Here is a 13,090-nt window from a genome sequence, read left to right as displayed (position 1 = left end):
GTTGAGCACCTGATTCTCAAAGTGGACATATTCCAAACACTATAATGAAAATAAAATGAATTTTTTTCTACCTTTGTTGTCTGGTGACTGTTTTTCTGATCATGCTGGCCCAGTATCCGATTCTGCTGCTATCTGTCCTCTTAACTCCGTTTCCAGGGCTTCCTTTCCATTTATTTGTTTACTTTCCGCCTTTCTTCTTCATTTCTTGTCCTACATCCGTAAGTAAAAGCTGGGTCCTCCACAAACTTGACTGTCCAGTGGATCCAGCTTTTGCCTATTTTCTTCATCCATGTGCAGTTTTTCTACTCTCTTCCTTTTCTGTTATCTCATCTCCTTCCTCACTCCTCCCTCCCCCTCCATGTCCAGCAACCCTCCTCTCCCCCCTACCCTCCCCTCCATCCACCCATGTCCAGCAACTCTCCTCTCCCCTGCCCTCTCCCCTTCTTCCACCATGTCCAGCAACCCTCCTCTCCCCTTCCCTCCATCCAGCAACCCTCCTCTCCCCTTCTTCCACCATGTCCAGCAACCCTCCTCTCCCCTTCCCTCCGTCCAGCAACCCTCCTCTCCCCTTCTTCCACCATGTGCAGCAACCCTCCTCTCCCCTTCTTCCACCATGTCCAGCAACCCTCCTCTCCCCTTCTTCCACCATGCCCAGCAACCCTCCTCTCTCCCCTACCCTCCCCTCCATCCACCCATGTCCAGCAACTCTCCTCTCCCCTGCCCTCTCCCCTTCTTCCACCATGTCCAGCAACCCTCCTCTCCCCTTCCCTCCATCCAGCAACCCTCCTCTCCCCTTCTTCCACCATGTCCAGCAACCCTCCTCTCCCCTTCCCTCCGTCCAGCAACCCTCCTCTCCCCTTCTTCCACCATATCCAGCAACCCTCCTCTCCCCTTCTTCCACCATGTGCAGCAACCCTCCTCTCCCCTTCTTCCACCATGTCCAGCAACCCTCCTCTCCCCTTCCCTCCGTCCAGCAACCCTCCTCTCCCCTTCTTCCACCATGTCCAGCAACCCTCCTCTCCCCTTCTTCCACCATGTCCAGCAACCCTCCTCTCCCCTTCTTCCACCATGCCCAGCAACCCTCCTCTCCCCTTCTTCCACCATGTCCATCAACCCTCCTCTCCCCTTCTTCCACCATATCCAGCAACCCTCCTCTCCCCTTCTTCCACCATGTCCATCAACCCTCCTCTCCCCTTCCCTCCATCAACCCTCCTCTCCCCTTCTTCCACCATATCCAGCAACCCTCCTCTCCCCTTCTTCCACCATGTCCAGCAACCCTCCTCTCCCCTTCCCTCCATCAACCCTCCTCCCCTTCTTCCACCATATCCAGCAACGCTCCTCTCCCCTTCTTCCACCATGTGCAGCAACCCTCCTCTCCCCTTCCCTCCATCCAGCAACCCTACTCTCCCGTCTGCCCTTTCCTTCCTGCCCGCCGTACCTTTAAATATTACAGTTTTGCTGGAGTCGCGGGCGGCCGGCATTGAAGACATCGGCAGGCTTACGCCGGTTCCAGCAGCCTTCCCTCTTCCCTCGTTGCAAGTCGGATGATGGCTCCGCCCTCGTAGATACAGGAAATACGTCAGAAGAGGGCGGAGCCATCATCCGACTTGCAATGAGGGAAGAGGGAAGGCTGCTGGAACCGGCGAAGCCTGCCGATGTCTTCAATGCCGGCCGCCCGCGACTCCAGCAAAACTGTAATATTTAAAGGTGCGGCGGCGGGGCAGTGGCGGGCTGGGGAGGCAGATGCGGGATCGGAGCTCAGCCTGCTCCCTCCGCTCCGCTGCCTCCACTGCTGGGTGGGCCTGAACCAAAACTGGGTGGGCCTGGGCCCAGCCAGGCCCACCCGTGGCTACGCCCCTGGATGGTGCGACCGCTAAGGGAGGTGTGGAGAAGGCTTGTGCGCCAGCTTGGGGGAGATCCAACAGTGTCAGACCAGCTTACAATATGTGGGAATTGTGAGTTTTTACCTGGGATGTCGAGCCGGCATTTTGTTGACTGGGCGAGTCGGGGAATTACGTGCTTGGCTGATCTGCTGGACGGAGATGGGCGGCCCCTATCAGCTGAGGACTTGTTGAGTAAGGTGGGGGATTCCTGGGGTAATAGATTTGCTATAAGGCAAATACAACATTATGTGGCTTCCTTGCCGGAAGCTTCTTTGACCGGGCAAGTGGGGGGCAAGCTACGAGATTTTTTTCACTCTGTGGGCGAGGGAGAAATTACTGTCTCCTTGCTTTGTAAGACATTAACTAGATGGCAACCCCCCAGAGATTATGGGCCACTGAGACGTGCGTGGGAAAGAGAACTGGGCTTTGAAGTGGCGTCTTGGGACGTACCGAGGGTAGTGGCGCGCATACCCCTGTTGGTAACAGATGCTCGTTTGAGAGAATGTGCATATCGATGTATCCACAGAGGGTATGTGGCAGCGACTCAATTAGCACACATGGGAGGGGATCGTAGCCCAAATTGTCTCAAATGTGGAACGAGTCCAGGTACGTTACTACATATGTTTTGGAGCTGCCCTCTAGTGAAAAGATTTTGGACTCAGGTTCGAGGCTTTTGGGAAGGACGACTTGGAATTAAGGCCCGGGGAGCAGTTGAACAATTAATTTTAGATCTTCCAGGATCCTTTCGAGGGCAGAATCGTTTTGAAGTACTGTTACTTCGTAAGATGTGCTTACTGGCTAGGAAATGTATTCTACAGTACTGGACGGTTAAAGACCCCCCAGCTTACTGGCATTGGAGGAACCAGTTGCATCAGCTGGTTTCCTGGGAGGCTGGTGAGATTAGATCCTCGCAGAGAAAGAGAATTACGTTTCTGGCCCTCTGGGGTCCCTACTTACGCATCCTAAGCCCTAGAGGCCGGAATTTACTTCTTAATGCAGGGTGAGCTTCCTATGTTGATTTGGTAAAGTTCCTTCAGGTTGGGAAAAGGGGGGGGAGGGGGGAGGTTGGGGGATGGGGTGAGAAGGTTAGGTTGGGGGGAGGGGAGAGGATAAGGGGTGGGTAGGGGGTTTCGAGAGGGAGGGAGGGACTTTGTTAAAGGAAGGCTCATTTTGGTTGCATCTGGAAATTTGATCTCTAATTGGGTATCGATTGTAATTGGTGGCACTATGCGACTTCCTCCCTATAAGTGTGGTATTATAATTTGATGACATCGTGTATGCTATAGGAGCACTCAAGATGTATTTTGTGGATGTATTTGGGACTCTGCTAGATGGTTGTTCAATCTTATTATATTGTTTTGTCATCAATAATAAAAATCGTTGAAACATAGAATTTAGGCGCGCTGCATAACTACTACTACTACTTAACATTTCTAGAGCGCTACTAGGGTTACGCAGCGCTGTACAAAATAAACAAAGAAGGACGGTCCCTGCTCAAAGGAGCTTACAATCTAAAGAACGAAATGTCAAGTTGGGCAGTCTAGATTTCCTGGGTAGAGGTGTAGAGGTTAGGTGCCGAAGGCGACGTTGAAGAGGTGGGCTTTAAGCAGAGATTTGAAGATGGGCAGGGAGGGGGCCTGGCGTATGGGCTCGGGGAGTTTGTTCCATGCGTGGGGTGAAGCGAGGCAGAAAGGGCGTAGCCTGGAGTTGGCGGTGGTGGAGACGGGTACTGAAAGGAGGGATTTGTCTTGAGAGTGGAGGTTACGGGTAGGAACTTATGGGGAGATGAGGGTTGAGAGGTAAGGAGGGGCTGCAGATCGAGTACATTTGTAGGTTAGTAGCAGAAGCTTGAATTGAATGCGGTATCTGATCGGAAGCCAATGAAGTGACTTGAGGAGAGGGGTGATATGAGTGTATCGGTTCAGGTGAAAGATAAGACGTGCAGCAGAGTTCTGAACGGACTGAAGGGGGGATAGGTGGCTAAGTGGGAGACCAGTGAGGAGTAGGTTGCAGTAGTCAAGGCGAGAGGTAATGAGAGAGTGGATGAGAGTTCGGGTGGTGTGCTCAGAGAGGAAAGGGCGAATTTTGCTAATGTTATAGAGGAAGAAGCGACAGGTCTTGGCTATCTGCTGGATATGCGCAGAGAAGGAGAGGGAGGAGTCGAAGATGACACCGAGGTTGCGGGCAGATGAGACGGGGACGATGAGGGTGTTATCAACCAAAATAGAGAGTGGAGGTAGAGGGGAAGTGGGTTTGGGTGGGAAGACAAGAAGTTCGGTCTTGGCCATGTTCAGTTTCAGGTGGCGGTTGGACATCCAGGCAGCAATGTCGGATAAGCAGGCCGATACTTTGGCCTGGGTTTCTGCAGTGATGTCAGGTGTGGAGAGATAAAGCTGGGTGTCGTCAGCATAGAGATGATATACTTGAGTTGTGCATAACAGAATACACTTGAGTTGTGCACGTAAATTCTAACTTTTCCAATTAGTGCTCATTATTACTTAAGTGCTGTTATCAACACTGATTAGCTTGTTAAGCCAATTGTTACGCTCATTGTTATAGAATATGTTTGGATTTTGGCACGGAACATTAGGTGCGATATATAGAATCCAGAGGAATGTGTACAGCCCTGTGTACATCTAGTAATGCTACAGAAATGATAAGTAGTAGTAGTGTTTCCATTTCCATGAATGCAATGGGGGGCAGTTCTACAAGTGGGTGTCAAAATATATGCACTCCAGGAGCGTAGCGGTGGGAGGGGTCCAGAACCCGAGGTGGAGGGGCTCATTTTGGTCTGCCGCCCCGTCACCCCCACCCACTGCCGCAGCAAATACCTTGGCTGGCGGGGGTCTCCAACCCCCAGCAGCTGAAGTCTTGTCCAGCGCTGGTCTCCGGTGCTGCCGTGTTGCCTGTCCTGCTCTCCCTTCCCCTCACGTCCTGCATGCTGCTTTTAGTGAAATTGAGCATGCTCAGTTTCACTAAAAGGAGTGTGCCGGACGTGAGGGAAGACAAGGCAGGCAACGTGGCGGCTCTGGAGACCAGCAGCACTGGACAAGACTGCAGCTGGTGGGGGTTAGGGACCCCTGCCAGCAAAACCAGGGGCCCAGAGGAAATTGGGGGGCCCCAGGCCCCCGTGGCCCCACATAGCTATGCCACTGAAGCACTCACTTCAGTGCACCTATTCTGTAAGCACAATTACTAGCATTAAGTTGGCAGAAATGCACCTACATACACCAAGCTATGGAAATCATAAATGGGCATGCCTGAATACAACAGGTGTGCGGTAATTTACAGTATTCTTTAAGCTGTGTGTGTAAATGTCAGCCCTGACCATGCACTGTCCATGGGCATGCCCCCTTGTATTTACATGCTACAGCATTTGTGCTCATTTCTTATAGAAGACCACTGTGTGCATAGCTAGCACATATATGTGTACATTTACAGGTAAAGGCTGGCCGAAACCAAACCTGTCTACACACTTTCAATTGAAATCGAAACTGCAGCCAAAACTTATCACCTGGTTTCTGCCAAAGTCTAAATCAAAACCGTAAACCACAGGAGATTATTACCCTCCAGCCCCAGGAACTGCAAGCACAGACTGACAACTGGGAGAGCCATTTTAATGAGGACTTCTCAGTGAGTCTAACATATTTAGGCTCCTAAGTCAATGCAAGTGTAGTTATATATCCTCTGAGACAGGAACTTTGTGAGAATGTGTAAAAATAAAATGATTGCCAGTTTTTTATGTTTACCCAAACTGTGCACAAGTAACGAGAAAGTAGCATTGAGATGTTTCCCAATTTGTATTTAATTATAAAACTGATTAAGGACAAGCATGATATAGATTCTTACTGTGGATATTATACCAGCCTGATGAACAATCCAAAATAAAAAAAAAAGCCCACTGATGTTACTGAATGCGCTATTTGCTCTGAAAAATTGCAATCAAGAGCAATACATTTCTCAAATTATTTTCTAATGTATAAACTCCTTTTTTTTTTGTAATGTTTCTCTACTAACACTATAAACTGACCAGCTCTTGTGCTTGAAAACAATCATTGCAGGTTCTTTTCTCATAAAACCTAGATTCTGCAGGCCACGAGTTTATGGAAATTCATTAGAATCACCCAAATAGTATCCAAGCCAGAATATATATAATAATTTAAATAATGAAAGACCATTTATTACCTCCAAGCAAAATAGCCTCTGTGCATATGGTCCTCATCTACTGAAAACTAAAAGCCACAGTGCTTTTACAATGGGTGACTGTGCCACATTTGGTATGATAGTTGAAGCTATATATATCACACACACACACACTCTCTCTCTCTCTCTCTCTCTCTCTCTCTCTCTCTCTCTCTCGCAAATCTAATGTCTACTTGCTCAACTCATGTCAGCAAATTTGACTTTCCTTCTGTTTCTTCCACCTGATTAGGTACAGTTATATTAAACAGCTTAGAGCAAGATGAAACCAGTTCAGCATCAGATGTGAGGAGAATTATCTCAAGATTTAAAAGCTATTAAAGACGTGGTTATTTACCAAACATTTTCAATAGATCTATTACTGTTCTGAGTTTTTTTTAATTGTGTTATGCTTATTGCAATATTACCTAGGGTTTTATTTCTTTGTGTTTTGTTGTACCAATTTGTCATGTTGAGAGAGATTTGTTTTCCTCATACACGGTAAACTACTCTGAGCTAACAGTTGTGAGGGTATATAAAAATTCAGTTTATTATTATTATAAATGTGTCTTACCTGTATGTCCCAAGTTTGTTATGCTGAGCAGCAAAGTTGCATTGTCATAACCTCTGAACTGAAACGAGCCGAGACTGGAGTTCCCGACCACTGCACTCTCATTGATGTCCAGTGGAGACTGCCTATTACCGCCACAGAAACCAAGTCTGCTCCAGGTGTCAGGCTCTGCAGGGGAAGAAACATAGTCTCTGAACATGCGGTTTGACAACACAACCTGCTTACTCATATTCAAGGTAATAATAGAGGTAAGGAGCCTAACGAGTACAGAATAGAAATGTGAGGCAGGGGCAGGAGTTTTAATTCCTGACTCTGCTACTGACATTTTCTGTGTTACCTTGTCACAATTAATTTTATTTCCCTGTGTCTGAGTTTGAATCCATGGCCCTGTGTGTTTGTGTGTCAGTATGTGTGAGAGAGACCTCGGGAAGAGTTATTTATATCCTAGAGCTGGGTTCTAACTACAAAGAGCCCATTTTATACAGACTGTACTGAGATCAGAATTGAGACATCAAGGTTGGGACATGCTCACTTCTTGTGGTAGTTTAGAAAAGGATCTGCCGATACATAGTCTTTTCAAAAACACCTGCAGGGCTGCACATGCATTTGCTGGCATGTGCAAATGGGTTCGACACAGCACAGAAGAACAAAGATCCTCCACAGCAAAGTCACGGGAAAACACACAAAGCGGGGGTGACATGAAAGATGATGTGGAATAAAAACGTCCAATGGACTGAAACTGTTCACATCAGAGACTTTATTCACAATAAAATGGACTCAACACAAATCGTGTTTTGGCCACACAGGCCTGCCTCAGGAGTCCCTGTGAGTTGTAAGATTATGTCTGCACAACTCTCTAGATGTGTCGACAAAACCTTAAGAGATCTAAACACCAAAACGCTGTCACATAGTGGTGATTTTGCAGCTTCTGTTTGTAAGTGGCACCACGTCCATTTGTAGCTGCCCCTTTTTACAAACCTGTCAATTAAGTAGCAAGGCTCTAATTTTAGCATGGTTTCAATTTGGAAGCGGAAATAGACTACATGGGATTAAAGAGAGTGAGTCCTTGAATCCCTTGTATAAAGACCTGAGCAAAACAAGCACTTTTTTTTTTAACTTTTGCATGTCTTTGAACTGGTGTAAAAGCTATCATAAAAAGTGTTCCATATACATGTGTATTCCTCTGTAAAATGGGGAATTCATGTGTAGATTTTAACCCCAATCAAGCCATCCAAACCATGCCCCCTTGAAATCTCTGTGTAGTGCAGCTACATAGCAGCTTTCTGAAACTGGTATTTACACAGGGCTGCTGAGAGACAAAGCTGGACCCAGGGCAAAAAATCTGCAGCCCCCCCCATCACTGTTACCCCCCACCACTACCGCTGCTGTCCCCCCAGCCATTGCTGCTTTTCTCCCCTCCTTTCCTTCTCTCCGCTGGTCTTACCTATAGCTTCCTGCAGCCAGCAGCGATTTACAGTCAGAGGCCGTCTCTATTGCCTTTCTTCTGCTGCGTCCCACCCTTTCTATTGCAACTTCCTGTTTTGACGCTAAACAGGAAGTTGCAGTAGAGAGGGCAGGATGCAGCAGAAGGAAGGCCACAGAGACGGCCTCTGACTGTGAATCACTGCCAGCTGCAGGATTCTGTAGGTGAGACTGAGGCAGCCATGGCATAATTATATATATAAGAAATGATATTAAAAGCTTGAAGTTTGAATTCTAGCTTTTTACCTGGCAACTAAAGTGAAGGAATGTCATCTGGTTTAGGTTATTTACGTTTGCCGGGCTGGGTTAGAAAGGTCAGAGACAGGAATTTCTTTCACCCTGGTGAATGATGAAAGCTAGCTCAACAGCTGTATATTATTAGGCATACTGAATAGTTTTGTAAGCAGGCAGTTTGTTTAGGATTAAATAGAAAAATGCTTAGATAGAAAATACTATTTAGAGAGAGAGAGGCAATAGATTAGTATTTACAAGTTTTTGATATTTAGAATATGTCTTATAAGAAATACTGATTCTGTGTAGTTAAATGTAGAATACCTTTTTAAATCTAATGTTACTCTCTGCTGTATTTTCTAAGCAAGGACTGCAGTGAAGAGGCCAACATGTGGTTTGACTTAGCCATAGTTCTGGCTGGTTCAATGTATAAGCTGATAGGTGAAGAGGTCAGGACTAGTCAGCTCTCTTCTCCTTGATTAATTATAGGTAAAATGTAGAAATGGTCTTGAAAGTGATAACCTGATATGTATGCTATTAAGTAAGATTGACTTTTGACCTCTTTAATGAATGCCAGAGTTTAGTTAGCAGTTAGTATGAACCAGACTAGGAATATGAGAATAACCAATCTCACTAGGGCCTCTTGGTCTCTAAGGGAACCCAGGTTAAGCTATAGATGAGAAATCAATCATAATGAGAAATGTAAGAGTTCTGGAGACCAAATGTCTGGTGTAAGGGGCCCCAGGTCACAGGTCAGTTTGAGGAATACCAAACCTATGTAACTGATATTTCAAAAGTAATGATTGGTTGAGGCAAAGTGACCAATCTATTCCTTAACCAATTGGAGAGTAAGGGGGCTGGGCTAGGCTAGGCTGGATAGAACTGTATTTAAGTAGGAGCAGAAGCAGTTTACGTCAGAAGGAGCTCAGAAGAAAGAGAAGGACAGAAGGAACAGACAGAAGAGAAGAGAGCTGAAGAGGACAGACAAAAGCCATAACATCCAGAGAGCTGAGAGAGAGAGAAGAGAGCTAGAACTGATGTCCTGCTTTGTTTGCTGGCAAATAAAGAAGATTTTTCTCTCATACTGGTATGTGCTGTCTGACTCCTGAAGCACCACAAATTCATGCATCCATTCCTGCAACAATTCTTGGTGGCAGCGGTGGGATGAATCCTGCATTAATCCCAGCACCCAACTGACTGGAGAACATTCGCCGGGTATGTATTCTGTATTTTGTATTGTAATTCTAGCTAGAAAATTGTAAACCAGCCCCTCAAAGAAAATTGAGGAAGGAGAGCCTGATCAACTCTCAGCGAAGGCCCTAGTACCTTCTAGTCGCGGGGACTAGAAGCGAAAACGCTTGAGCTTATCTGTATTTGAGAAATCTGAAATTGTTGGGTGGGATTTTCTGTATGGAATGTGTGATGCGTGAATGATTATTGAGTGCGGACTTCTTATAGCTGCATTTTCAATTAACGCGAGTTCAATTGGTCAGCAACGGAAGGAAGCGATTGCTGTCTGTCTACCTAGTGTCTCGAGAGTGCAGACCCCTTACTGCACTTTCAAAAAAATTCCCTCCCTTTTTGTGTGTTGTAACTGTAAGCATTATGGGTGGGACATCATCTAGACAAATTGCTACCCCCCTAGACTGTATGCTTAAGAACTTTAGAAAAGGATTTTTAATTAATGATTATGGGCAGACTTTAAGCTCAAGTACTTTAAGAACCTTGTGTGAAGTTGAGTGGCCATCTATGGGAGTGGGGTGGCCCCCTAGTGGCAGCTTAGATATTGAAGTAATCCGGAAGGTCTACAGCATAGTTGTAGGAGAACCAGAATATTCTGAACAACTCCCTTATATAGATTCCTGGGACAGCCTTGTGACTGACCCTCCCTCTTGGTTGAAAACTTATATGGGATCCCCAGTAAAATTCATGTTAGGCCGTGTTCAAAGAAAGATTAGAAAATCTAAACTAGAAGAGGGAAAGAGCCCTAGGAAGCCTACCACCCAATCGGTGGCTTCCGCCCCTACCCTGTCTGAGAAACCCATACTCTCTGATGACCCCTCAGACCTTGAGCCACCACCTTATGGCCCATTGTTGGGGTTCCGTGCCACCCCCAGAGATCCACGCCGCCCAGCCCAAGCTTCTCCAGCACAGGCTTCTCCGGATAGTTCTTCCCCTCCTGTGCCAAACCTGCCACACCCTAGGTTGGACTTTTCACCCGGCCTCTACCCTTCTGTGCCACATCCTCTCCTGTTAACCTCTGAAGACCCGTTTTGGGTTCCACTCCCTGACTCCTCAACTCCCGACAGCCCAGCCTCTCCTTCTAATACCCCTACCCACTCATCAGGGGCCCGGCATCCCTTTCAATGGACTGACTCACCTGTGACCACCTCTCAGTCTATGAGTACCCCTCCCCATCCCTCAGGGGTTCAACACACCTCCACTGAATGGGTTAGACCTGCTGCAATCACCTTTGAGCATGATAGGAGGGTAGCTCCTAGCTCTACCTCAGGTTCCATTCCCACCTCCTCGAGAGTTCTGCCCCTCCGCCAGGTAACTACCACTCGACCGGATCCTAATAATCAGGGTCAGGTTATACAGGCACAGGCCTATCAGTATGTACCCTTCACAACCACCGATCTCCTGAATTGGAAGACGCATTACCCCTCTTATACTGAAAAGCCTCAGGCAGTGGTGGACCTAGTGGCTAGCATTATGGCCACCCATAACCCAACCTGGACTGATTGTCAACAACTTCTCCTGACCCTCTTCACAACTGAGGAGAGGCGGAAGATTTTGCAAAATGCTGAGGCCATCACGCGAGAGCGTGTCCCCGGGGGGACACAGGATCCAGAGGGATGGGTTAGAGCTCGGTTTCCTCGCGCAGCTCCAGCTTGGGATCCAAATGATGGGCAGCACTATGAACTGTTGTCTGGCTATTGCCGGGACTTGCTGGAAGGTATGAGGAAAGGCATAAAGAGGCCCATTAATCTGGCAAAGGTTTCTGAAATTCTCCAAGGGGCAACTGAATCCCCTGGGGCCTTTCTAGAGCGACTAATTGAAGCCTACAGAACATACACCCCATTTGACCCTGAAGCCCAAGAAAACCAGAGAATGGTGAATAGCGCATTGGTGGCCCAGAGTATGCCAGATATCCGGAAGAAGTTGCAGCGTCAGGAGGGATTCGCAGGGATGAATACCACCCAGCTAATTGAGATCGCAACCAAGGTTTTCATTAATAGAGATCAGGAGGTGCGCCGAGAGGCTGACCGGAAGATGCAGAAGAAGGCCGACCTTTTAGCGGCAGCCATTACTAATTCCACCCTTAACCGAGGTCGACCTCTAGCTAATGGGAAGCCAAAGTGGGACCCCGGACCACCAGCCAGGCCCCGAGATTCCTTCAATCAATCCCGGCCAAGGGGGGAGAATCCCAGACCAAGATTGGAGAGGGACCAGTGTGCCTACTGTAAGGAAAGAGGGCACTGGAAAGATGAATGCCCCCAGAGGCGCCAGGGACTGAGAAGGGGACCAGGAGATCGAGGAAGCCGAGGCCGAGTTCGAGAGGGAAGATATGAGCCTCCTGAATCTGACATCATCGGGATAGCCGAGATGGCAGAATGGGACGAATAGGACAGACCGGGTTCCTACAAACTGGGCTCCCAGGAACCTATGGTCAAGTTAACTATAGGGAGCCGCTCAATTCCATTTATGATTGATACAGGAGCTGAACATTCTGTTGTGACGGAGCGATTAGCGCCTGTGTCTGGAAAAACTGTCCGAGTGGTGGGTGCCACGGGGGTGCAGAACCGGAGGCCCTTCCTGACAACCCGTAGATGCCAATTAGGCTCACACATAGTCACTCATGAATTCCTGTATATGCCAGACTGTCCAATCCCTTTGTTAGGTCGAGACCTGCTGTCCAAGCTTAGGGCCCAAATTTCTTTTGACTCTGATGGCCAGACTTCAGTCTCCTTTCGGCCCCCGACATCCAGCCCTAAGGGTATATTGAGTTTCTGCTGCCCCCTTGAAGAAGAATGGCGGCTGCATCAGTCGCATGGCCAAGTTGACCTACCCCTGGCAGACAGCTTTCGGGTTAGTGGGGTATGGGCAGAAGATAATCCCCCAGGGTTGGCCCGAAATATTCCTCCTGTACATGTAGACTTACTTCCAAGTGCCCGGCCAATCCATCTTCGCCAATACCCAATTCCCAGAAAGGCTCTGGAAGGGATTCAAGCACATTTGAATCGTCTGTTATCCCATGGAATTATTCGTCCTTGTCAGTCTCCATGGAATACGCCACTATTGCCAGTTCAGAAGCCAGGGACTGAGGACTACCGGCCAGTCCAAGACTTACGAGTGGTCAACAAATCCACTATTTCATTACACCCTGTAGTGCCTAACCCATATGTCCTGCTAGGATTGATACCTTCTGGAGCTACCCATTTCACGACACTAGACCTAAAAGATGCCTTCTTTTGTATTCGGGTGGCCCCAGCCAGTCAATTGCTTTTTGCCTTTCAATGGGAAAACCCAGTAACAGGAAGGAAGCTTCAGTATACATGGACTCGCCTGCCACAGGGGTTCAAGAACTCCCCCACCATTTTTGGGACTGCCCTAGGACAAGACCTTAAGACTTTTAAATCTGAGCCTTCCAGGCGAGTTTTACTCCAGTATGTAGATGACCTCCTGATTGCAGCAGTGACCCAGGAAGAGTGTTTTGAGGCTACTAGAGAATTGCTGGAGC

The 13,090-nt window shown here is 47.8% G+C and overlaps 1 protein-coding gene across 1 annotated transcript in view; it reads right to left on the bottom strand.

Moving 5' to 3' along the window:
* Positions 1-13,090, bottom strand: part of LOC115474455 (carbonic anhydrase 4-like) — a 132,111-nt gene that overhangs the window by 93,551 nt on the left and 25,470 nt on the right. The window contains exon 4 of the mRNA XM_030209924.1: positions 6,637-6,801. Within this exon, the coding sequence (XP_030065784.1) occupies positions 6,637-6,801 (165 nt within the window). The remainder of the gene's footprint in view (positions 1-6,636; positions 6,802-13,090) is intronic.

The sequence above is a fragment of the Microcaecilia unicolor genome, chromosome 7, assembly GCF_901765095.1.
Source record: "Microcaecilia unicolor chromosome 7, aMicUni1.1, whole genome shotgun sequence".
NCBI lineage: Eukaryota > Metazoa > Chordata > Amphibia > Gymnophiona > Siphonopidae > Microcaecilia > Microcaecilia unicolor.
Note: the sequence above shows the minus strand (reverse complement) of the source record. Positions and strands in the feature narration are given on the sequence as shown.